General features: G+C 38.2%; 1 protein-coding gene across 1 annotated transcript in view; it reads left to right on the top strand.

Moving 5' to 3' along the window:
• LOC132070926 (dynein axonemal heavy chain 5-like) overlaps positions 1-26099 on the top strand; it is a 143542-nt gene that overhangs the window by 67192 nt on the left and 50251 nt on the right. Inside the window, exons 46-58 of the mRNA XM_059468136.1 lie at positions 1573-1662; positions 1747-1983; positions 2483-2650; positions 6411-6617; positions 7833-8162; positions 9673-9879; positions 9967-10209; positions 10850-11004; positions 12696-13360; positions 14531-14811; positions 15179-15394; positions 17931-18098; positions 25075-25293. Of these exons, the coding sequence (XP_059324119.1) occupies positions 1573-1662; positions 1747-1983; positions 2483-2650; positions 6411-6617; positions 7833-8162; positions 9673-9879; positions 9967-10209; positions 10850-11004; positions 12696-13360; positions 14531-14811; positions 15179-15394; positions 17931-18098; positions 25075-25293 (3186 nt within the window). The remainder of the gene's footprint in view (positions 1-1572; positions 1663-1746; positions 1984-2482; positions 2651-6410; positions 6618-7832; positions 8163-9672; positions 9880-9966; positions 10210-10849; positions 11005-12695; positions 13361-14530; positions 14812-15178; positions 15395-17930; positions 18099-25074; positions 25294-26099) is intronic.

The following is a 26099-nucleotide window of genomic DNA, read 5'->3' as shown; positions in this document are numbered from 1 at the left end:
GAGATTTAGCTCCAAACTCTAAAAGTGTTAAATTTGAATTTCCCACAGTGCTAGTGGGCACTCCCCTGTGGCACCCATAACACCCTCGGTTACTCAGCTGAGCACCCCATGCACCACTGGGGATGGGCCAGGCATTTTTGAGGGAAAGCCACAAAAAGGCAGCACACAGAGATGGAGGCACTTGTGCTAGTCAGCAAGAAATAACAAAAGAAGCAACTTGATAGAGTGGGTGACATCCCTGCCCATAGTGGGGTGAAGGAAGTAGATGACCTCTAAGGTTCCTTGCAACCCTACCTATTCCATAATTCTGTATATACCAACACTCAGGTTGTCTTCTTAGACCACTTATGTACTCTAGATTAAGGTGCCTAAGTGATATTTATGATAATCACTTAAAGTGATTTATTTATATATAGTTTTTGATCACTATATATATTTTGAGTGTGTGTGTGGTATTCCAGTGGGATGGAACTCAGGAGGATGGGTAAAAATATTGATTCATTCTCTGCGACAATAAATATCAGCGTAGGGCACTTGGAGAGCTTCAGTGGCAAAAATTAAACTGAGAAGTGAAACAAAGTTGGTGAGCATGTGGGTAAACAGCTCAGTGATTTTTCTAAAAAGTAAGTAAAATGTCTTTGGGCAATTGAATGTTTTCTTTGTCTTGGCTTTCTCCCTGACACGACATGACATCTACAAATGGAATTCCTCCAAAATTACTATCTCCGATAGTATCCCTGTTATACTTTCACTTCCCAGAATGAGTGGGTAATGTTGATTTCCAAAGACTAAGAGAGCAAATAGAAACCACAGGGAGACTATTATATTACAGATTGTTGAATGAAGGTGGAAGTAGGTTATAATTTACATCAGTCTGTACTATTGGATGGCAATTGATATTTAAAAATTTTGCACTGCAAATCTCAGAGAGGACTTTACATCAATTTGAAACTGTGCTCAAGATGTTGCAAAACACTTGGCAAAGGCAGACATGATAGCCAACACTATGAAGAAACCTGAGGAAAGTCCAACTTTCATTAAAATCAATTCAAAAATTCTTTTTGCACCTTGCCAGGATTCTACAGGAAAACGAGAGTATTGATTTCAAGAGGGACTGGTACAGTATGGTGCAGTCAGAACAGATGAGGCAGATAGAAATTTATAGTGGCAAGCTTGTGCATTATATATATAAGTATCATCAGGGCTTTTATCTTCCTACTACAAAAATATCAGTGGTAGATTAAAATCTCTAGTGGAGAGCACAAATGGCAGGCAGATCCCTGAAGTAACTGAACAGCATTCTTCAAATTGCTCTTCAGGAAATTACTCTGTGGAGCTTATACGAGTAGCTCTGCTGACTCTGGTACATCAAAGTTATTTTTCTAATATGCTATTGTTAGAAAATATCATGGTCAAAGTTTGAATATTTATAAGCCCAGAAATGGGGAAAGTTGTTGTTTGGAAATAAAGTTTAGAATATATTTCAAAATAAAGAATTGATCTCATCTAAGAATAAATCATGCCATTGAAACTGGTAAAGAGAATCATTAAATAATTTTCTTTTCTTCCCAGGATGTGATGGATTTTGTTTTCTCTGCTGTGACACCCAAAATGTCGATTTTAGAATGTATGTACATCAAGCAAGCTATTGACCTCCTGCAGGTAGATATGGCATCTGTTTTTCTCTCTCTGATTCTGTGATTTGCTCTGGGAGGGCAGCAGTTCTATATTGCATCCACTTTGCAGGGTTTGCTGTCTGGCCGAGACGAGAAGCAGCTCAGTGAGGAGCATATTGCTCGCTTGTTTGTTTTCGCTGTGATGTGGTCAGCTGGAGCCCTCCTGGAGCCAGATGACAAGCTGAAAATGGAGCTGTTCCTGCGGAAGCACTCTGCAGTGAAGGAGCTTCCAGCTGTGAATGGAGAGGAAACCATGTTTGAATTTGTTATCAATGCCTGTGGACAGTGGGAGCACTGGTCAAAGAAGGTTTGTATGCTGCAACATGTTAAGCTTTCTTAATGGGTACACAATATGTATTTGGTAAGAGACATTTTACTTCCAACTCTACATAATTTGGTTAGGACGATTAACCCTACCAAATTCTCAGGAGCTTCTTTTTTTGACTGATATTTTTCTTTTCCCCATAAATATATTCAGTAAAGAACAGAAATATGCATTTGAAATAGCTTTGGAAGTGAAACATAAGTGATCTTAACTGTATACTGTCTATCACCTTACTCTTTATGAAATTCCAGCAAGGAAAAGCTTTTATCAGGCACTGGAGGAATGAAAATATCCTGCTAGTCTAACACCATTTTAGAAAAGTATGACAAATTGATTGGTTATGAAAGGATACTTGGCTTTTCGGAGGAAAAGTTTTGCTGATGTAAATTTTATAAAGTGCATTTGATTTTGTGTTCTGATGCAAAGTGATTGTGTGGGCAGGTAGGAATTCTCAAACTTTTTGCATGTCTTTCTTACGCAGGTCCCTGAATATATTTATCCTAAAGATTCAGTACCAGAATATACTTCCATTCTAGTTCCAAACATAGACAGTGTCCGAACAGACTTTCTAATGCACACTATCATGAGGCAAGGAAAAGCTGTTTTGCTAATTGGGGAACAAGGAACAGCAAAAACTGTTATGATTAAGGTAAGGGGAACAGAAAAACATATGTAATATATTAGAACAATAACATTGCAGTAGTTGATATTGGCACAAATGTTAAGCTGAAGTTAAGGATAGTTTGATTTTCCTTCAGGGTACATACTGGCATTCCTGCTGAGGCATTTTGCCAGTACTCACATGGACTACAGGCAAAAACCCCCAAGTTTCTACACTTTAGTATAAAGGTTTCTTTTAAACTTTGCTAACTGTGGCCACAAGGTCAGATGATAAATCCTCTTTCCTTTCTTTTCTTTTGAGTAGTCTAATGGAAAATTTTGCTAAGAAAATGTTGATTCTTGAAGGATTTTTTATTTTCCTGTGCTTTGTTGGTGGTGCCATGTGTGAACTGATCTTTCGTACACCCTTGTTGCACAGCCTTTCTTCAAAAGCCAAACAGAAGAGAGAGAAAGAACATCTTTCTTTAGTAAGGATGGTTTTCAGAGGGTAAATTTATTGTCTGTTTTCTGCTCTCTCAATTTCTTCACTGAAAATGAGATGTTCTTTCTCTAGAAGGAAATAACAGGATTGCTATTAAATTAACAAATCCATGCTTTATGTATTATAAAATGGTGCAGGTTAATCATATGACACAAAAAATTTAATAACTTAATACAGAAAAGTCAAGAATCAAAAGGCTGAACAAACCCAGATGTCATACCAAACTTGGCATCCCTTATTTTAAAAAGTAAAAGCACAATGTTTTTCAGCAGGGTTTCTGTGTTTTTCAGGGGAATGCGTGGCTTCTTTGATCAACAAGAGACAGCTAAATAAAACTGATCTACTGTTGGAAGAGCTGAATTGGTTATATAGGCAGCTGTACCTCCACTGGAGGATTTGCAGAGCTCTTGAAATGGAAAATAGCTGAAAAACACCAGCCTAAATTGACCTTTGGCTTTCTTGAAATCTGAAGCCATTTTGTGTGCCCCGGCCATGTGCTCTCTGAGCCCTGACAGAGAGAGAGTTGTACCTGTGCCAGCAGCCATTAATGCTATTTTTTCAGCATAGCTGTCAATGCCAACAGGCATGCCAGTGTCATGCCAGCTTATGCTCCTGGCACCAGCTGAGAACTATTTTAGCAGAGTGAAGAGGCGGGGTCTGGGTGGTGGTCTTGATATTCTGCATCCTGGATTTTGGCCAGATACTGGCAACCTCCAGCCTTCAGCTGCCATTCCTGTCCCTAAAAATAATTGAAACTGATTCTTGGGAGTTGCTTACGCTGAGTCTATGTTATAGAGCAGAGTAGCAGATATTTGATCTCATGTAAGGTTGGGAGTGAGTGTTAACTGCCTTCACAACTGTTCCCCTTCTGCTTTCATCTTCTGTAGAATTTTGTTTTACTACACCTTGTGGAATATATCCAGATAGAAACAGTTGATTGAATGAAAAAGTAAAAGAATCTTAAGGTAGAATACTTCAGGTACTAATCTGAATATTCTTGGTGTTGAGTAAAGCATTAGTATGAATCAAAATAAAGAACTTAAAATGGAATGTTAATTGAAGACCTTTCTCTGTATTATTAATTCATGAATTGCAAGAGATTTTAAAACATAATATTAAACTGGTAAAGGACAGTTGAAAATTCTCTGACATTTTAACTGACAAAAATAATCCTATTCAATACCCTCTTCTTTTTCAAAGATAGTTCTCATTTCTGTACTGTGCAATATTACTGTTACCATGCAAACATTCTGAAATGCCATAATGATAAAACACAAATGTATTCTTTGAATGGTTGAGAATTCATAGTTGCAGTTTGCTGGCCTTGGCCAGCTCCAAGACCTTTACCCAGCTGCTGATTGCCTCCCCTTCCTCAACAGCACAAGGCTGGAGGTGAATATAGGGAGATCCTCAACTCAACAGTTACTGCCATGGGAAAAACATTTGACTTGGTGAACACTTTTAAAATTTTTTTCTAATTAAATACAGAATTGGATGGTGAAAAACAAATACTGAGACGCTCTTCTCTCTTCTTTTCAGGCTCACCTTTAGTCCCTCATCCCCAATTCCTCTACCTCCTCCCTGGCCAGCAGTGCAGGGGGATGAGAAATGGGGGCTGTGGACAGTCAATAACAGCTCCACACTGCCTTCCTCCTCATTTTGCTCCCTCCTCCCACATGGGTTATAGATCTTACCAGGGCTGCAGATCTTCATGAACTGTTCCACCACGGAGTTATTCATGGTGTCACAGGTCCTGCCAGCAAACCTGCTCCAGTGTGGGCTTCACTTTCCATGGGTCTGCAGGTCCTGCCAGGAGCTCCAGCATGGGCTTCCCATGGGGACACACCCTCCTCTGAGCATCCATCTACTCCAGTGTGAGGTCCTCCATGGGCTGTAGGTCAATCTCTGTTCCACTGTGAACCTCCATGGAATGCAGGGAGACAACCTGCTTCACCATGGTCTGCATCACAGGCTGCAGGGGAATCTGTGCTGGAGCACCTCCTGCCCTTCTTTCTGCTCTCACTTTGGTGCCTGCAGGGCTGACTTTCTCACAGTTTTTACACGTCTCTTTTGACTGCCAGGCAGCATTTTACCTTTCCTGACACAGGCTGAGTGTCTCCAGTGGGTCTGCTGGAGGTGGCAGGAACTGGCTGAGCACTGACCTGCACCAGCCCCTCAGCTGTGAAGAGTACACACCCAAGACAGGGCAGTTACATATACACTGCGCGTGTGGGTTGTCATTTATGTGAGGTCTGAAAAAAACCTCTTTCTGAAGGGCACCTTTTCTTAAACTGCTATCACTGTATCAACAAAATTAACAACATTCATCAAAATATTTTGAGGGCATCTAGCTGTATCTTCCTTTCTGTTGTCACACGGAGTGTATGTCTCACTGGAGTTCTTAGAGCACTTCATCAGCAAGGATATATAGGTTTATTTTTCTGAGGTATCAAAATGGGAACATTTCTAGTCAACCCTCTTATACAGATAAGAATTTAACTTATATTCAGCATCATCATCATTGCAGAAGAATCAAATCTTTAAAAAGAAATTATGTTGGAAATTATGGACTTTTTAGTGCTATTTCTAAGCTCCAGGACCTCTCCTGAGCAAAATATTTCCTATGCTCTCTCTCTCTCATCTCACTCTCTCTTGCCCTATATATATATAAGCCTTGCTGTGATTCTAGGGTTACACATTTTTATTACAAAGCCTCACTAAATATGAAAACTAGAACTTTGTTGCTTTGGGGCATCCTCAGCAGCTGTGGGAATTGTACATATTCATAAAATTCAAGGATTACTTTCTTCATTAAGAGAAGATAGCTATCTGTAAATGTGATGTAGCTGGGTTTAATTTTACACTGCTATTCCTTTATACTGCTTTTGTTTTAAGAGTTTTGGCTTTGTAGTGTACACATGAAAATGGATTTAGTTTTTCTCTTGTTTGTTGCAGTATGCTGTAATAGATCATCACTAACAACTTAAATTTAGAAAAACCCTGTCAATTGCTAATACAAACTTTATTTGCATCTTGAGTTGGCATACATCTACTTGTTGTAATACTTAGTGAAGTCTATTAAGAGCTTATGAATTTTAATACTTAAAAATTTTATGCAAAACATTAACTGAAAATTTGTTCATATTACAAATTGCAGATGGTGTATTTATCTTAAATAAACTGTCTTTCCAGACTTTGAAGTTAATAGCAGGACTGAGATGTTTGCAGGGCTGCTGAGCATCTGTCTCATTTTGTCTTAGTTCACCTGGAGTTACTGATGTGCTTTTAAAACTGGTTTATCTTGCAGAATTACACAAGCCAGTATGATCCTGATGTTCACTTGACCAAATGCCTAAACTTTTCCTCTGCAACTCTGCCACATATGTTCCAAAGGAGCATAGAAAGTTACATAGGCAAAAGAATGGGTGCTACACACGGTCCTCCTGCAGGGAAGAAAATGACTGTTTTTATTGATGACATCAACATGCCTCTGATTAATGAATGGGGTGATCAGGTAAAAGGAGAATATTGACAAGTGGGAGTTGGCGGTCTTACCATTGTTGCTGATGGGGATACTGATCTGTGGGTTGAAAAAATGGGATAGGTTAGAAAAAAGGTATCATAACATGGGTTAGAACAAATATGTTTACTAAAACAAATTTCCCCAAGCCAGTTTTTGACATGACTAATAAGCTGTCAGTCCCAAAAGATCAAGGACAGTGTCAAGCCACTTGGTTCAATCACTGTAGTATTTAAGCCTTTTGTTTTGTTTGCATACAAAGCTAGTAGGATTTCCAAAGTAGTGGTCCTGAGACCCACCCTGGAAAAGGAAGCATGCAAATCCAAACAACACTCAGAGATTTTTCTTTGATCTGCTCTTGACTTTAAATTGTAGTTACTAATATGTGAAATCTAAGCTGGTGGTGAGTCTAAAGAACAAGACTTAAGAAGAAACTGGGGTTGTTGAGGTGTGAGTAAAGAAAGCTCAGAGATCTTATTGCTTTCTGCAACTACCTGAAAGGAAGTTGTAGTGAGGTCAGTTGTACCAGGAGAGCTTTAGTTGGGATATCAGGGAAAAATTTCTTCACCAAAATTGTTGTTGAGCCCTGGAACAGATTGCCCAGGGAAGTGGTGGAGTCACCATCCCTGGAGGTATTTAAGAGAGGTGTAGATTGGCACCTGGGGACGTGGCTTTGTGTGGATTTGGCCGTAATAATGTAATGGTTGGACCCAATAATAAAAAGGTCCTTTCCAACTTAAACAATTCTATGATCACAGTTGACATTAAAGACTAGCAAGCTGTCTTGAGGTATTGAATAAAGAATATTTATAGACCTATACTCTGAAAATATGACTTAAATTAAAAAAAAATTCTGCTGAGAAAAAGCAATTTCCCTGCTTCCAGTGTAGCTCTGTACTCAGTGGCTCTGTGCTAGTGGACATGTGACTACACATTGTGCTAAATTAACTGTTCTTTGTCGCTGTCTGAATGCCTGTTTCAATCTGAAGATATAGTCTGGATTGAAAATTGAAAGTGATGCCTTTTCTTAAATTGAAACTATCCAAATTCAGTTGAATATCTGACTTCATGTCCACAACTGTCTAGCACATGAAGCTTACATGCACCCAATGCACTGCATCTGAGTGCTTGTTTGACACATTGCATGTTCATAACGTAGAAACATTTAACTCCTCAATTCCTTTTTTTTTTGTTTCTGGTTATGTTTAGATCACCAATGAGATTGTAAGGCAGCTGATGGAGCAGAAAGGTTTCTACAATTTGGAGAAGCCAGGGGAATTCACAAATGTGGTTGACATCCAATTTGTAGCTGCTATGATTCACCCCGGAGGAGGTCGGAATGACATCCCACAGCGCCTGAAACGCCAGTTCAGCATCTTCAACTGCACACTGCCTTCTTCTTCCTCTATTGATAAGATATTTCAAACAATAGCTGAAGGCTATTTCTGTGAACAGCGACATTTCCCCACAGAAGTATGTAAACTGGCTTCAGCATTAGTATCTACAAGTCGAAAGGTTTGGCAAATGACAAAAGCAAAGGTAAAATTACACCTATTAAGCCTTGGAAGATCTATTGTACTGTACCTGTTGTACTGTCATGTGTGTGTTAATAGTTCATATTGTGAAGCTGTGACCTGTGGATGTAACTGCTGGCTGATGTCTCTGTTCTGAACTGGATGCTCTGAGCACCGAGTTATGGATGAAAATCCTAATGCAGTGTCTTCTGTAGCTGATATAAGCATCACATTATATACATATAACATAATAGACATAGCTATTGAGAGATCTGGAAGAGATTGAGAGATCTTCCAGCTGAGAAAATGTTAAGACCACAAGGAACCAGAAATTAAAAATTAGATAGGAATCTTCTGTAAAAGCTGTTTGGGATTGTGAGAAGCTTTGAAGATCTGAATTTTAGGAACAAAGTCAAATTTGACAGAGAGGGAATCAGTTAGAAAGAAATAAAATCTGATATTTAATAATTTATAAATATTAACTTTTTCCATTTTAAACAGACTGTTAAAAACATTTGACTGCAATTTCTGAGCAAATTTTGCTTTGAGAGATACAAAAAATATTAGGTATAGAATGCAATTTGAAAAGAACAAAACTGCAGCATAGAAATGTATGTCAAATTTGTTCTTCTTCTGAGAAAAGTGGAGGAGAGTGGTGGAAAGATAGGGATTTGTTAAATTCCTGTGCAGAAAAGGTTGGTCAGGATTTCAGAAACAACTCACTATACTTGGTTTACACAGAGAAATAGAGGAACTTCTGGTGAAACTATTGACTCGTCACTATTGGCCAATATATTCAACAGAACTGGTTCTTATTAATACTAATTAACTTCCTTTCCTAGGGAAAATGTAGCTTTTACTAGGTTGTAAGTATTTTCCCAAATACTGTTTTCTCCAATCTTCCCTTCCCTTCCCTTCCCTTCCCTTCCCTTCCCTTCCCTTCCCTTCCCTTCCCTTCCCTTCCCTTCCCTTCCCTTCCCTTCCCTTCCCTTCCCTTCCCTTCCCTTCCCTTCCCTTCCCTTCCCTTCCCTTCCCTTCCCTTCCCTTCCCTTCCCTTCCCTTCCCTTCCCTTCCCTTCCCTTCCCTTCCCTTCCCTTCCCTTCCCTTCCCTTCCCTTCCCTTCCCTTCCCTTCCCTTCCCCTCCCCTCATGAACCTTTCCTCAGATGTTCTTGGAAATGACAAAAGAAAATAGCAGACACGATCTGGAAGAAGGAGCAGGAGCAACACCACAGGACAGGCAATATTGACATTTTTACTGTGATCTTCAGTGCCATCATTGGCTACCCTTCCAATGTTTCTGAGACTCAAAACATTAAAAGAAACTCAAATTAAATCTATGTGAAATTAAAGAGATGGTTGTTGCTACTGTAGTTTCTTCATTTTATGGTTGCCTCTTAAATGCCAAGCATGTATTTCTGCTTTAATGCAAGACCAAAGTTTGTGAAAATATCCACATTCACTTTCAGTTAATAATAAGTAGAAAATATTTTCATTTAGCAGTTATTTGAATATAGCTCATGATGTTATTTTGTAGATGTTACCAACTCCAGCTAAATTTCATTACATCTTCAATTTACGAGACCTCAGTCGTATTTGGCAAGGAATACTTACAGTTACTTCTGATGTCTGCCAGAGCATCAGTGTTTTGGTAGCCTTATTCCAACATGAGTGCAGACGTGTTATTGCAGACAGGTTCATCAGCCAAAGTGATAAAGACTGGTTTGAAGACATGATGAGGAAGGTAAGCAAATAGTATTTTAGTATTTGCCACAGAAAGAGGCCAATGACCTATTTCATTACTAATGCAATCCTTAATGTATTGTTGCAGATTGTTTCTGAGGAACATGGTCAAGATGTGTTTGGAGATAAATGCACGGAATTATACTTTGTGGATTTCTTGCGTGATGTCCTGGACACTGCTGGAGATGAGCCTGATGATGCAGAGTTGAAGGCTCCTAAAATTTATGAGCCTATCCCATCTTTGGATTACTTGGCTGAAAGATTACAGATGTTCATGCAACAGTACAATGAAACTGTCAGAGGATCAAAGATGGATTTAGTATTTTTCAAGGTATTAATGCTTGTAATTGTATTAATACAGAAAGTGCCTGGTCTTTTGCACTTAGTGATACATAGGTCTTGTAAGTTTCTATCACATTATTTTGGAGATGGCTCAGAACAACTAGGTTGTTTATACAGTGCGTGTGAATGACTGAATGTCATCTTGTTTTCCTGAAAGTCACCTCCTTGTTAAAGGTCTTGATGCACAATGCTTTCTTCAACTTTAGTTTGGGTGGTTTGATAGAATAACTGCAGCAGTTGAATGAGAAATGCCTACAGTGCACTGGTATTTTACTTTTGTCAGTCCATATAGAGAGCATGTAAATAGGTCAGCTAAAAGGCTGGAGGAGTCCTTTCTACTTTTCCTTCTATCCCCTAAGGGGCATGCCCTCAGCCCTGCTGATGACAAACTGTGCATATGACATTATTTCATACAAGCTTGATACAAGGACATTTCTCTTGGGCTAGCCCTGCTGCCCACTGAAGTCAGGGGGAAATCTCCTGTTGATTTTGAGGAGTACAGGACTGAGTCTTAGGCTCCAGAGAAGCCATCTAGCTGTTGGGAAGCAGTTGCTCGGTGACATGCCTCTAGGGGATTATACAATGCATCATTTTTGCGTCTCTTCATCCCTTTTTCTCTCAATACACAGGATGCAATCGTCCATTTGATTAAAATATCACGGATAATTCGTACTCCACAAGGAAATGCATTGTTGGTGGGTGTAGGTGGATCTGGAAAGCAGAGTCTGACCCGACTAGCAGCATACATTGCTGGACACGAGAGCTTTCAGATTACTTTAACAAGGTAATACAATGCAGTGTGCATGGACATTTGCTCCTTAATTTGCCATAGAAATGAACTCCTCACAATCAGTTTAAATAAATGCAAACCTCTCAAACATTTTATCCCTCATTCTAAATGACATTTCCAGTCTTATACAGCCAAACTGCGTTATGACAATTTCTGTTAATGACTTAATATTTTGTAGTGCTGGAATTCTGTAATTTATGGAAATTTGAAGTGAAAGGGAGTACTGCTGCCTTCCTTCTTTGTCTCTTTTGTCATAGGGTTTACAGGGCTAAGTAATAAAGACCAGCAGAGTGTATTCTCCTTTGCAAACTATTTAAAATGCTGAGAAGTATTCTTTAGAGAGACATATCAGGTCTATGAATAATGTTATAAGGCTTCTGATGAAAGGAAAGATAAAGAAAGACATATCACAGTCTCTTCCTGTGTCCCAGAAGCAGAAGAAAGGAACACTGAGAACAAAAACAAGGGGGAAAAGAAAAAACACAAAGTGATAGAACAGAATCTCTAGATTTCCAAGATTAATAAGATAAATATTAATAATGACAATGAATATGAAAGGAGGAAGAATGAAATTAGAAGTGAAGAGTGGATTCTGGGTCATGTTTTGTCTCTAAGTATAATTTCCCATAACTGGTGTTAGATTATTAAACCAGATACACTGCTATTCTGATTCAGTAGAGAAATTCTCATGTTCCTATCAGAATGCCACAAATCACTGTAATTACTGTAGCCAACACATACAAAGAAGAGCTGGAGAGTTTTTCAAGCTCTGAAGTACTTGCTTTATGGGTATTTATAGAGCAGAAATAAAATGGAGCTGAAAGAGAATTGGGACACTTCCTGTGTGGCATATTTAATATGTGAAGAATGGGTCATGTGTGTACTGCAAAAATTACTTATGGCTTTGAAGAGATTCTTGGAAATAAGAGACTGGTTACAAAGAAAAGAAGTTTCTAATTTCAGCTCTAGTTGGCTTGGGACAAAATCTGCCATTTTATTAACATTACTTTATGTCATTTTATATTGCACAATCTGAAATGTGTAGTTGAATTTGCGTGGATTTATCTGAATCTTGCTTACTATGTGCACCAGCTATAAGACACATAACAACAGAACCAGTCATGGTCTCCTTTTGCAGTAGAGCTGATCAGCCCAAGTGATAATGTTCAAACATAATTTCTGGGGCTTGATTTTAGTTAAACCATATAACGCAATAAACCCCTCAGTTTCATTCTCTTTTGTCTCTTAATGATTTCCTTTAACCTGCTCTCAATATCTTCAGAAGATAATCCAGCTGTATTTACCTAATGGTTACAGTTATCAGAACCTACTTGACAACTTAATCCAGCTGTATTAACCTATTTCTAATAAAGAATTTACATCTGCAAACCATGGGGATACAAAACAGAATCAAAATGCCTTAGATATGGTATTGTTCTCACCTTACTTTTCCCCAGGACATTATTTTGTTGACTCCACCTCATTTCACATGATTTATATTACTGATCATTCACTTTGGGAAAATGTTTATGAAAAAGAAACCTAAAAATATTATCAGGACCTATGGTATTAAGTTCTTATCTGGATTTTTTTCTTGCCTCATGGAAGCTGATCCAGATGATACATATCTCCTAAGGTGATCTGTAATTCTTGTTCTCTCTTTCCTTAACACTTTTCTATTCCAGAACATATTCCACCAACAACCTTTTGGATGATCTGAAAATGTTGTACCGCGCTGCAGGTCAAATAGGAAAGGGTGTTGTCTTTATATTCACGGACAATGAAGTCAGAGATGAATCTTTTCTTGAGTACATGAACAATGTTTTGGCTTCAGGTGAAGTCTCAAATCTTTTTGCACGGGATGAAATAGGTGAAATCACACAAGACCTGATTCCAGCAATGAAGAAGGAGTACCCAAGGCTTAGTCCCACTGGTGAAAATCTTTATAATTACTTTCTTGCTCGAGTTCGGAACAACCTGCATGTGGTTCTTTGTTTTTCTCCTGTTGGGGAAAAATTCAGAACTCGTGCACTCAAATTTCCAGGTCTGATTTCAGGCTGTACCATAGACTGGTTCCAGCACTGGCCTAAAGATGCTCTTATAGCAGTTGCACAGCATTTTCTAGCTTCTTACCATATTGAGTGTACAGATGAAGTGAAACGGAGTGTTTTTAACACCATGGGAACAATTCAAGATATTGTAGCTGAAAAATGTGTTGAATACTTTGAACGATATAGGAGACAGACTTTTGTCACACCAAAATCTTACCTGTCCTTCATTGGAGGTTACAAAACTATTTACCGAGAGAAGTTTGCCAGTCTTGGAAGTTTGTCTGAACGCATGAGGACAGGTACTGTAAAAGCTTCTTGATTTCTCTTTCTTTCATTGTTTTTAAAAGGATGAGAAGAATCTGAATAAAAGGATGTAAAAGCAGGATTTAGATTGTGAGCTCTCATTAATTTGGAAGCAGACTCAAATATTTTCAGCTGTATTTGTGTGATTACAAAATATGCAGAGGTTTTGTTTCCATGAACTTTATGAATGTGCAGATTAAAGAGGACTTTTGGAAATAGTATTGGTTAGCAGTTAAAATATTTGAAACTCCTGCTTTTACATGTATGTATGACAAGGCACTAATGAGATCCTAGTTTTCACATGTAAGCATGCCATGAATAAATCTGAAAAAAGGTAATTAAATGCTCATATTCAGTTCCTCTGAAGAATTTTTTAAAGAAATAGGTATATGCCAAAGGTACAGTTTTAAAAACATTACTCTGCACATGGTCATACATGGTAAACAATTAAAGAGTCTCCTAAACTGAATGCTATTTGGAAGTGAATGTGAAATTAAATTGCAGATTTTCCCTGTGTACACTAAGTCCAAAGGTAAAGGGTGGCTGGCTGTCTGGAGGAGCAAATGTGGGGGTTTTCGAGCTAGAAAGATATATATGATGCATTTACATTCAGAGACATGCATTTATATATAAGGATGTTTATACTTAAGAGATTTTCTCATAATTTGTTCAAATTATTGGAGCATTGTATTGCTCAAGAATCTTAAGGTTTTTTTACCCCCATCTCATCTGGATCTTCATGTAATGTTGAATTTAGAAGCTCAGCCTACTCTCCTTGTGTCTTTGCTTTCATTGCCAGGTTCCTCCTCTTGGTTTTGCACAGAGTACAGCCTAGTACTTTTCATGTTCTCATGGATTTCAGAGATTTCACACACAATTCTTAAGACTGTCATTTCCATGCTAATATTTTTGGGCATGTGTTTAATATTTAGTCTCCTTCTCATGTATAAGAACATAAATAAGTGATCAAGTGATGGATTCTGAATGCTTCTATGCGTTAAAAAAAAAAAATCCCCTGCTGAATTTTGATGTTCAATCAATGGGATTACTCACTGGTGTTCCTAAACATGGATCTGAGTGATTTATTTTAAATATCCACATTGCTTCACTGAGGTTACTTTCTCCATAGGTCTTCCTGTTGCTAAAATGGAATTTGTCCACTACAGGTCTTGCAAAACTGATGGAAGCTGAGGTTTCTGTAAATCAGCTCTCCAACGAGTTGGTTATGAAGGAGAAAGATTTGGCTGTAGCCTCAAAAAAAGCTGATGAAGTTCTATTGGAAGTAACTATGAAAGCCCACGCTGCAGAAAAAGTTAAAACGCAGGTGCAAACAGTAAAAGACAAGGCTCAGGCTATTGTGGATGACATTGCCATTGATAAAGCAGCAGCAGAAGAGAAGCTTGAGGCTGCAAGACCTGCACTGGAAGAAGCCAAGGCAGCCCTGCAGGTCAGAAGCAAATATATTCTGAACATGCATGTAGTTAATAATTATTATGTGAATATGACTTACGCTTCTAACTTGGGAGGATACAGGGGATTGAAAGAATGGCACCAACCTGTAAATCCTTGTAGAAGAAGCCCTGAAAACTGAAGAGGGGAAGAGGTAAGATGGGCAGTACTCTATGGTCAGGTAATGAAGCAGTCATAGAGTGGGACTACCTTTAAGGACTTTCTGCAGTAGTGCTTCTGAGGGACCTGCAAAACTGCAGTCCAAAACTGCAGCATTGCATGTACAGTCCTCCCAAAAGAAAACCATTCTTTGCAATTGAATGACTGTTTAAATAAATAGACTATTTTCTTCTATAACTTTTCAGACAATAAAACCTTCTGACATTGCAACTGTTCGCAAACTGGGTAAACCTCCTCACCTGATCATGCGGATCATGGACTGCGTACTGCTTTTATTCCAAAGGAAAATAGACTCAGTGACACTAGATCATGAACACCCAGGTGTGAAGCCATCATGGACTGAGGCTCAGAAGCTAATGAATAATTCAGGATTTCTTAGCATGCTGCTTACTTTTCAGAAGGTAAGTAATTAATAGGGGCACTACTACTTCAATAAGCATCTTCAGAGTTTGCATGAGAGTGTCACTACCATCAAAGGAGGTTGGAAACAGTTTTGTCTATCTATAGTTGCAGGTACTTGTGACAATTCTTCATTTTCATGGGTCATTATCTCAGTAATTTTTCTCCTGGGCCATGCAGTGGCTTCTAGCAAACAGCAGTATCCCAAGCACTAGATCAAATCTTGAGAAGCTGAGTGTTATCTTATTCAGGCAGTTCCTGCTTCTGAGTAGGAATTTGCCTTAAAAGGGTGCACTCTTGGCTTTTTAATAGCTCACCTTCTCCAGTGCTACCAGGCCTGTTTGCCTGTAAGGCACTTGACAATTCTGTCACCAATTTGCTAGGGAGCTAGCAGGAAATAAGAAAAAAATGAGCAGGAAAGGTAATGAGAGGATTGGGGAACTTTTGGGGTTCTTTCACAAGAAAAACAGCGAAATGAAGAATAATCTTATTATCAACCATAAGAAAAATAAAAGTGAAGAGATTTTTATTTCTATCAGGAAATAGAAACTTTTGCAAGGTTGACTGAACTGTGAGACAAAGGAAAATTCTCTATAGGGAAGAGAAGAAAGATGTCACAGGTAGCTGGACCAGAAAAACACCCAGGGTAGAATATGAAATGGCAGAATCATAGCCCAACTTTATAATTCAGGAGACCAAGCAGATTTCAGCAAAATGTGACTTTCCTGTAATGTTGAAGAACATACTTTCATTCGTACACTAATGCTTTAATCTAGTTAGCTGTGCATTTTTCTGATGCTTTTTCTAAGCTGCTCGAGTGTTTTTGTTGTGAAGATCATTCTCACTATCCCCAGGAGCCATTTCTCCCAGAGACCCATATTGTGGAAACTTGCACTGCCTCTGTAGACAATTTTTTCCTGGGGCTGTCAGTCTGGTCACTTTTCCAAGTGCTATCTCCACTAAACAGAAAGAGGAAATTAGTTTTAAGATAGCAAGGACTAATTATGCCCTCCTTACTCAAGTTTCTGTCTAATGACACTTCCAGAATTTTGGCACTTATTAATAGTGCATGTATTCCTGCTGGTAGCTGGCAGCACATTTAGCTCAGGGGAGTCAGAACAATTTCTGTGGGACTGAGTTCTTGCAGGAAGTGATACTGGTGAACATGGAGTAGAATACTGGACTACTTCAATCCCTCATTAGGTCCTTCACATGCTATTTCTCATTTTGAGTATATATGACAAGAAAGCTCATTGTGTCTCAGTAGACTACATAGCTTAATTGTTTGTGAGACTTTTGTTCTTTCCTAATATGTTTTAGGCAATAACAATTAGTGGATGAAGTTCATTGAGTTCAAAGTTAATTACTTAAAAGGAAAAGCATGACATTTTCCAAGCTTTTGAGCAGAGATTTTAGGCCACTGCTGATTGATCTTTGCTTCACCTTTGCTGGCTTGTTAGCTCATTATTTTGAGTAGGAGAATAAAAAAGTCAAAATTTTTGTCCAGCAGTATTTTACATTTTAGCAAACAATCACAGTGAAAACATCACCATGGCTGATCTTGGGAGTAATATAGTGAATGTCTTTTTATTAGAGTAGCTAAAGATCAGATAAGTACAAGGCAGTCCTTCTGCTATGCAGAAAAACAAGAAAAGGGTAAATTGTTTGACAGTATGAATGGTGGATGATTTTTAGATGCATTAAAAGAAAGGCATTAATACATTGCCAAAGAAAAGGGAAGATTTTGAACATGTCTATTGTTAAGCAGTCATTTTTAGCCTGTATAATCTTTTCTACTTTCTACCTTGCTCAAGGAGATGAATTCCATTTTCTTCTGACACTTACATAATTATAGATTAACCACCATCAAAGATCTGGCTTTTCATATTCTCAGCAGATTGTGAAAGGGGAAAAAAACCCTGGGATTAGAATAACAGCTGAAAGAAATTTCTTTCATGGTTAAAGAGAAGGGTTAGCTTCAGTGAAGTGAAGACAGTGCCTTGCAGTTTCGCCCTTTTCCTTCTGAAACCTGCATGTTTGGTTCCTTTAGCTGTGCTCACACCAGTGCCTGTCTGATGCCATGGTGAGATTGTTTATGGAACTAGACTAGAAGAAAATTATCAGTAGTTTTCTGACTTATATTTCTGTCATAACAGTTTCCAGACTAGATCACTGAGTGTTGGTGAGGGTATTAAAGATGGGTCAAAGAGAAGAAGGTGTAGTGTTGTAGCAGCAATAACTTAGAACAGCTTAAGTTGTCATGGAGCTACAAGCACTAGGAACATCTGTAAATGTGTCAAATAGGGGTATTAAATGCCAACTCAATTCAATCTGTTGCAATGGAAGTAGGAGTTATTTTCACGGGTACACAAAAACTACTAAACTGTCCTTTGTAAGAGTGAAAGGCAGCAGCATTGCTTTGTTGATTTATTCTGTGAGAAGTGATACCCCGTGATTTTAAAAAAGAAAATGTTTCTGTGAAGCAGTCCTTTTTCAAAAATCCATTTTAAAAAATAATTTTTCCTTTTTATTGATTAGGACTCAATTACAGAAGAAACTGTGGAGTTTTTAGAGCCTTATTTGGATATGGAGGATTATAATCTTGACACTGCTAAAAAAGTGTGTGGAAATGTAGCAGGTCTTTGCTCATGGACACAAGCAATGGTTTACTTCTATGGTATTAATAAAGAAGTTCTTCCTCTAAAGGTATTTTATATTGATATTTTTTTTTTTTTTTGAGAGATTACTATAGTCAAGTGGAAAAAAATGTCATGTTATTTTGGTTAAAAAAAGAGATTCTTGTTTCTTCACACCCGGTTGCTCAGTCAAGCACACAGAGGTTTAATATGTCCTGGCAACTTTTTCTACTTACACTCAACTATCCTGTGGTACAGCTTTAACTTTTGTGAACACAGTAAGCATTCAGTTGGTTCTTTGTAGAACCTGTCTAGCTGTGCATGGGAGATAGTGATACCTTCTCTGCCCTCAGAGTGTGTGCCAGGCACTATGGCTTCAACAAAACTCCTCAGTCCTACTGGCCCGGGAAGGAACCCACTCATTGTGGTCATGATAGAATCTGGGAGAGGAGAGGAGAGGAGAGATTACTCTTGGCATAGAAACGTTCTTTAAGGAATTTAGCTGGAATTCATCTCCCTAAAAATATTTTGGAGTTTCAGACTGCTACCTGCAAGTGTACATATGTGATAAAGTAGTTGTGAGGTATCTGTTTCTGGTTGAAACATTGAACTGAACTAGAAGGGGATCAGCCACTATTGTGTGAATTCCTACAGATAGCTTTATTGTCTTGGAAATGTTCCATTTGTGAGCACATTGAAAATAAGGGTCTTTGCATATTTATATAATGATTTATAGTCATTGCTCCTGCAGTGAGTTTTATGGCTCTTTTCTGAAGAAATACATCCAATCTGTTATGCTTCCACTGCACTCGTGTTTGGTTTCTTATAGAATAAACCACTGTATCAATGGTACAGTCAAAACTCTCTGCATAATCTTTTAGTATACCTAGACAGATCTGATTCAAATATGTTAAAAGCATATTCTTTTTTATTCAAGTAACTCAAGAGAGTGCTGTATTTTTGTGATATATAACTAGCTGTTTCCTTTTCAAATAATGGGATGTTCAGTAATGAAAACAGAATTTGAAATGTTACTATTGGGAGCTATAAAAGGGAGCAAGACTTTGGGGAAATAGTGGCTTTATATGCAAATGCAACCCTGAAAGCTGAAAACGTGCTCTTGTAGTTTTTATTTTAATATATATGATTTAGGATTACATATAAATTTAGCTTTGTGTTCATTCTTGTCACACTATAGCTGATAAAAGATGAAACATACATATCTTGGCAAAGTGGTGCCTATTGTCAGGTACAGCAACAGTCAAAAATATTTTAAAAACTGAAGATGACAGAGGGAGGGAGAGAGGAAGGGTTTAAAGTATGCCGGAGATATTGCAGGAAGCAGTGTAGTGAGGCTAAGAAAATAATTGAAAATAAATGTACAATTAAACTGCATAAAGTACTAGCTGAGGCTAATCCATCCAGTGCTAAAAGCAGGTTTACTGAATGAATTAATCAAGCTCCGTTATCCTAACTGCTGTTCTAGGATATAAATTCCTTTCAACACCCGCAAAATAGATTCAATATATTTTTAAATTACATCTTAAGTGAGGCTCATTGTGTCATTTATCTTAACTATGACAACCTGTGAAAACTAATTAATAGTGACTTATATTTTAGTGTGCAAAATTATTTATTTATAAATAGAAATATATATTTTAGTGTTCAAAAAATTATGTATTATTAACTTATATATTTAGTGCACAAAAATATATAGGTATATGATATATATTTTAGTGTGCAAAAACTTATATTTTATAACTTATATACTTAGTGTGCAAAAATTACCTAATTCCTAGGAATGGATACTGGCATTCTTTAGACCTGCAGCCCAAGGGTCATTAGTTGGACTTTCCTGTAAACCTTCAGCAGGAGGATGAGCTGTTCCTCCCCAGACTGATACCTAGTAAACCAGCCTGCTGCATTAACCTGAGAATTTTGGAACACCATCTGCTCCTTATCTGTTATTTGAAGAATATAAGAGCAGAATGGAGAAGCCCTGACTTTTGCTGTGATACTGTTAGCCTCCAATTAAAATAATGTGTATAGGAGTATAATTTCCCATAGGGATGTCTGCAGTGACTTTAATTAAGTTCTCCTTAGGCTGTTATAGTGATCAAGGGAAGTCTGTTTACAGTTTATAAATTCTGTTTGATATTGAGGATTCTCCCTGTCACACTCAGTTTTAAGTATGAGACTTTATTTCCTTTTCTACTTTCATTTGTCTCCATGCTGAACTAAAAACCATAGCAAGCAGTGAAAGGAAATCTTGTACCTGAAGAAGAGGTAATAGTCAAGGAGTGTTGAAATTTGATAGCTGTCCATTTAAATAAGCATGTCCTTGACAAGGTGATGCCCACTGGGCAGGAAAACAAGCATGCAAGTCTGAATCCAAGGCCCACAATAACTGTAGAAGGAAAGAATATACTTTGGTGGGGGGGGATGAAGGGAAGGATTAGGTCACCTAACAAAACAGAGTGAGGTCAGGACATGTAACTGAACAGAAAATATGGAAAGTCTTTCACTAGCTAGTACAGACAGTGAAAAGCATATAAGAGATATGTTGTTTTAGTCCCAAAGAATGGTCATTGATAGCAAAGAAATTGAGCCCAAGATTTTATTAATGTCACTCTTGCAGGGATTTGTTTGCATGTGCACATATGTATGTGCAGGTGTATATATATCTTTTAAAATTTGTATTGTTGAGGTAAAAACACTGTTTTTGGAATGTCTGCAAAACTTGTGTATGTCTTTGCCTTTTTCACAATCTTTCCCTAAGTAACGGTGGATACAAGTGTATCACGACGCTGAGTCTCTGAGAAGGTTGACCCAAAACCAATGAAGTGTCTATAGGAAAAATCTGCAGTAATCTGGGACAGGAGTAGTTTTGAGACAGCATGTCCATGAAGAGTCTTCAGTCAGATGCCATGTGCCCAGAACAGGACTGAAGCAAAAAGCAAAGATGAGCACTTAGCAATTCCCCAGAAGGTCAGGAGCAGTGACAGAGTCCAAGAAGCCTTCTGGCCTAGTCCAGGAGCAGTAAGTGCTCAATGGACTGTTAAAACAGTGGACTTTGAAAGATGAAATTCCTTAACAAGAGAAGGGCTTACCTGTAGAGAACTCTGTAGTTTTGGATGCTTTTTTTTTCCTAATGGGATTCTCCTAGTAACATTTTCTCAATTTAATGAACAGCAGTTGCTCTTCAGAATGATTTGGGGTTGATCTGGGCATTCCATCCAAGATCAGGAATAGCATTAAATGGTATGAGGCTTCTTTCTGTTGGAGAAGTCATTTTTATTGAACTGCTTCCACGGATCAGGGTCAGATATACTTGGTACTTTGCAAATCGGAGTTTGCAATGGATCAGCGAGAGGCTTAGTGTCTATGTCAATAATAATAAATTAAACAGTACTAGTGAATTTTTGTAGGCATTGGAAAGTGATCATTTACACTGGTAAATTTTTAGAATGATCCCTAGTGTGATTTGGTCTTTGCTGAACAGGATTTTTCAGTAGTCTCTGGGCACCTTTCAGGTTCTGTCATGATCCAAGAGCCGTTCCCACAAGGCTGCCAACATGTAGTCATAGTGTTTTAGAGGGTGAGAGAGCTTAATGTGAGTTTTTTTATGCTGGTCAACATCAGTGCCAGAGAAAGGTCCTGGGCATGTTTCATTTAACAGCATAGCTGTGACTGTAATTATCTTTATTTGCTCTGGTTTTGTGTGCAATGCAAAAATGACAAGAGGGCAGGATCATCTCACTACCTGCTATGAAGTCCTCTCTGAGGGCAGCTTGGAAGAAGGCAAAAGAGCTGCTAAACTCTTGAGGCCAAGGCCCTTGTTGGCACAGGTGCTGTGTGTACCTGCCCCACGCAGACACATGCAGAGGGCAGTAGCAGCACTGGCTGCAGCAGGTGCTGGGAGGATTGTCTGTCTGTCTGGTTCCCCAGTGCCAAAGGCAAGGAAAGGCTGAAGCTGCTTCTCTCACACAAACCCAGGCATGTTCCAGGGTAGCAGCACTTCTCTAGGAGCACAGATCAGAGTGTGGACCTCTTGTCTTAAATCCTCATGATTCATCTGCATAAAATCTATTTATTCAGGCTTTCACACTGCATCCAGCTGGAACAAATTGTGTATCCTTGCTCTGCTGCGTGATGCAGGGGGATGAAATGAAGGGTGTGAAGCTTGTTCACAGGGCAATGCCACTAAAATTAGAAAGGCTACAGTGGTTCTTAGTGATTGGGAAACATGTTTCCTTCCTGCCTAATATTGGCTGGAAATGTTTGTATGGAGCTGATTGCAGCTCTAATAGTCTTCTTGTGCAGAAGATTCTCTTTGGCAGCACAACTTGCCTCCTGCTCTCATGACAGAGCTCTATACAGGAGGCTGCCAGCCAACCTGATACTGATGTCAATACAAAAGTTGTGTTTGCACCCATGGAATTTTGAAAACTTGAGTCTGAGGGGGAAAAAAAAACAGGGAGAAAGCAAATTTCAAAGGGTCATCTGAACCAAGTAGTCTTTCTGCCTTTGAGAATCACATACAGGTTGGTCATCCTGATATGTTAGCTGTCAGTCTCATGCAACAAACCATTGTTCATCACATATGATCAAATAGCCTATAAATCAAACTAATATTATAATGTCTTATACTTTGTTATGATTACCCTGGAAGTGGCTGAGAACTCTGATTAAATTGTCTGTAAAATAGTTTCTTATTATATGTCATCTTCCAGAAAATCTGTAAAGTCTTGTGTAAATCAGTTAAGGGATTCTTTTCATGTTAGAATATAATACACTTTTTTTGTACTCATCTGAAATATTTTTTTGATATCCCTACATCTTCAAAGCTGACAGCCTTTTAAGAGTTTTTAAGAATGGAGAAGTTTGTTTCATCAATCTTTTGCACTTTTCTGGGTAGTTTATTGCTGCTTTTCATATTTGCAAGGCATCATTGCTCATATGTATTGGGAGTTCGCATGCCCATCCTTTTCCACTGAGGTTCACATCCTGCTGTGATAAATGTCAAGGTGTTATATGAATCCACACAGTCAGGTGTAAGTTCTCTGTTGTTCCAGCTGTTCTGCCAAGGCTATTATTCACAGCCCTCCAAGGATCTTGTTTCCTGTGTAGCTTCAGTATTTGTCAGCTGGGACTGAAACATTACGTCATAATATTGTTTCACTCCCATTTTTAGCCCTCAGAGAATTTAAGGATATGAGGATGCTCTGCACTAGGGAAAGTGGTGGGAAGAGGTAGAAGAGGGCTGGTGCAGGGCTCCTTTTGGATCTCAGTAAGAAAGGCCTGGCAACAGATGGCTGAATGAGGCATCTGCTTTAATAAGACAGAATAATAAGAGGCGTTTAAGATAGTTTGAATGGCCAAAAGAGAAAGTTTTCTCTTCATGGACAGGATCTGCTCTGCACAGGATACCATGGGCAAAACTATCCTTGCTCTCTCGTGCTGCATGAATGTGGGGTGTCCAGCATTTGAGAGAATGTAAAGTTTACTCACTGTTTGTCTTCTTCTTATGACTTTTTAAAAGGCAGTTGTCTTATTAAGCTAGTTGTCAGGCCTTTCTTATTCAGACACAGAAGGAGTCCTGCACTCTCTCTACCTCACCCTTTCCCCTGGTGCAGGGGGGACAGTAACACTACGTCACCTCCTAAAAGCTCCTTTGCTATTGGAACTTTGCCCAATGGTCCAAGATTCACTAAAACATACCAGCAGTTGATCTGAAATCTGCTTATCTGGGTTTAATCAAGACTCACTGATTGAGCAGTGCTTATTTCTAGGCGATGTTCTTTAATGTGTTTTTTGATAAACAGTGAGGTAAAAATATTTTGGCATTCTTGCATGATGGAAATTTTATGAGCAGCCATTTTACTGGTTCATCTGGATTCCAAAATATGTTTTTATCTCTGGGATCTGTCAACATAGCAGGTGGCTGCAGTAGATGAAATTTTACTGGCAGCGCTATTCTCTCGCATATACTATCTGCATATACCTAGATTGCTAATGTAGATGGGCAGAGATACATGGGATTCACCTGTATCCAATACACTTTGCAACACACATATACACAGGTATTAGTAACCTACTTCATTGATTAGTACAGATATGCTTCTGTAATTCCTTGCTCACAAACCACTCTTTTGAGATAGACCAGACCCCAACCCATGGTTATGCTGTTGATTAGGAGTTGTCCCTTAAGAGAGATGCCTTCTACTGCTACTTTTTGTAATAAAACAGGTTTTACAGGTTCTTGGTTTCCATCTTCATAACTCTTATAGAAGAAAAAACCAAAATAAGATACATGATATTTAAACAAGCTTTTTAAATATTCAGAGCAAATGAAAGCAACCTTTATCTGTAAGTGTGAATTTCATAAGAAATTTGTCAGGCTCTAATCCTTTGCAAATGTGTATGGAAATACTTTCTGAATTCACAGAATATTTTTTCAACCCTGTTAGGAATATAAAAGTTAAGAGGCCACATTTAAATGACTGGTAAGTCATAATGCAAATTTATGGAGAAATGTGAAAAAAGTCTCTAGAGTTTTACTTTCCAGAGGAGCAAAAATACATTTGTTATATTTTTGTTGTAGAGGTAATTGATGGAAAAAGAGAGCAGAAGAATAGTGTATGTTCTCATTTTTATTATTTTATAATTAATGAACACAGTATTAAATTTATTTTGCACTGAGAATATATTACAGGAGGCATATATATAAGGCAACCAAGTGTATATATTGCCTCATATATCTAGTATACAGCTAATTGAAGTGTATTGTGATTTGAAAACATTGGTCATTGTGTGATTAATAGACCATTCTGAAAATATTATTAAAATATCTTAAGATTTCCTTGAATAACTACAATGCTATGCTTCTGATCTAGAAGTAAAAAGAAAAAAAACTTCTGTCATCTTAGAACATATATTATTTTTAAAACTACCCAACACAATACAGTATGTGCCATTAAATGAATGTCATTTGCTTCTGCCAGAAGAATAGGTATTAACTACTCTTTACTTTTAAATATCTGTAGGCAAATCTAGCTTTGCAGGAAGGAAGACTTGCAGCTGCCCAAATGGAGCTGAATAATGCACAGAATCAGCTGGACGAGAAGCAGGCAGAGCTGGATGAAGTACAAGCCATGTACGACGCTGCTGTGAAAGAGAAGCAGGCCTTGCTCGATGATGCTGAGGCTTGCAGAAGGAAGATGAACAATGCCTCAGCTCTGATTGAAGGACTAGGGGGAGAAAAGGTATCAGCACACATGTGCATGTTTCCAGCACTAAGGAGGTGTGCAGTTTGAGAATGTTCCACAATGATCATAGCAGTGCTCAGCAAACTCAAGGCGTGGTGACTTCTTGATATCACATGACACTTCTTTTAGTTATACGTATGCGTGTTTTCCTTGATGCTAATGTACCTAAAAAAGTAAAGCAATTTCTTGTGTTAATTCTTCTGCATGAAGATTTATAACATATAATTCGTATGAGGATAAAGTTCAGATTTAAAGCCAAGGAGCCAAATTCCTTTTAGCTTTTTTAAGAAGAGGAATTAGGCTTAACCTAAATAATTGCCCTAAAATATTTATAAGAAGGATTACTCTCTTCTTCTCACCAAGTATACAAGAATACAAATTTGAAGCTTGACTAATTTCCTGAATTATAATTGAAGCTTAGGCTTCTACTGGAGCCTTTTACAGAATTATGGGCTAATTGTTATCCTCGGCACTGAGTTTGAAATTTACCTTTCCTATGCAGATCTTTCTGGCTTCAGCCTGAAGGTTTTCAGAGGAAGCAGGATACTCTTTTCCCCCCTCTTCTTATTTGCTTTGTTAATTCCTTCATTGATTTCACACAAAGTCAAAATTGATGAGAGTTCTGACTTCAGCCAGTGTGTTCTGTGAGGCCAGCACCTCAGCATTTCTTTGCATAGCTGCCCTTCAAATGACATCAGTCAAAAATCTTAGATGCTTTGTCATATTTTTTCAGTGAATTTCTAAATTTAAGAACCAGGCAAAAATAGGAAATTATAGTGCCTTATTGTGGGTTTTATGAAGCT

This window comes from Ammospiza nelsoni, chromosome 1, assembly GCF_027579445.1.
Source record: "Ammospiza nelsoni isolate bAmmNel1 chromosome 1, bAmmNel1.pri, whole genome shotgun sequence".
Taxonomy (NCBI): Eukaryota; Metazoa; Chordata; class Aves; order Passeriformes; family Passerellidae; genus Ammospiza; species Ammospiza nelsoni.
The sequence above is the reverse complement of the archived record's forward strand: the minus strand, read 5'-3'. Positions and strand labels throughout refer to the sequence as shown.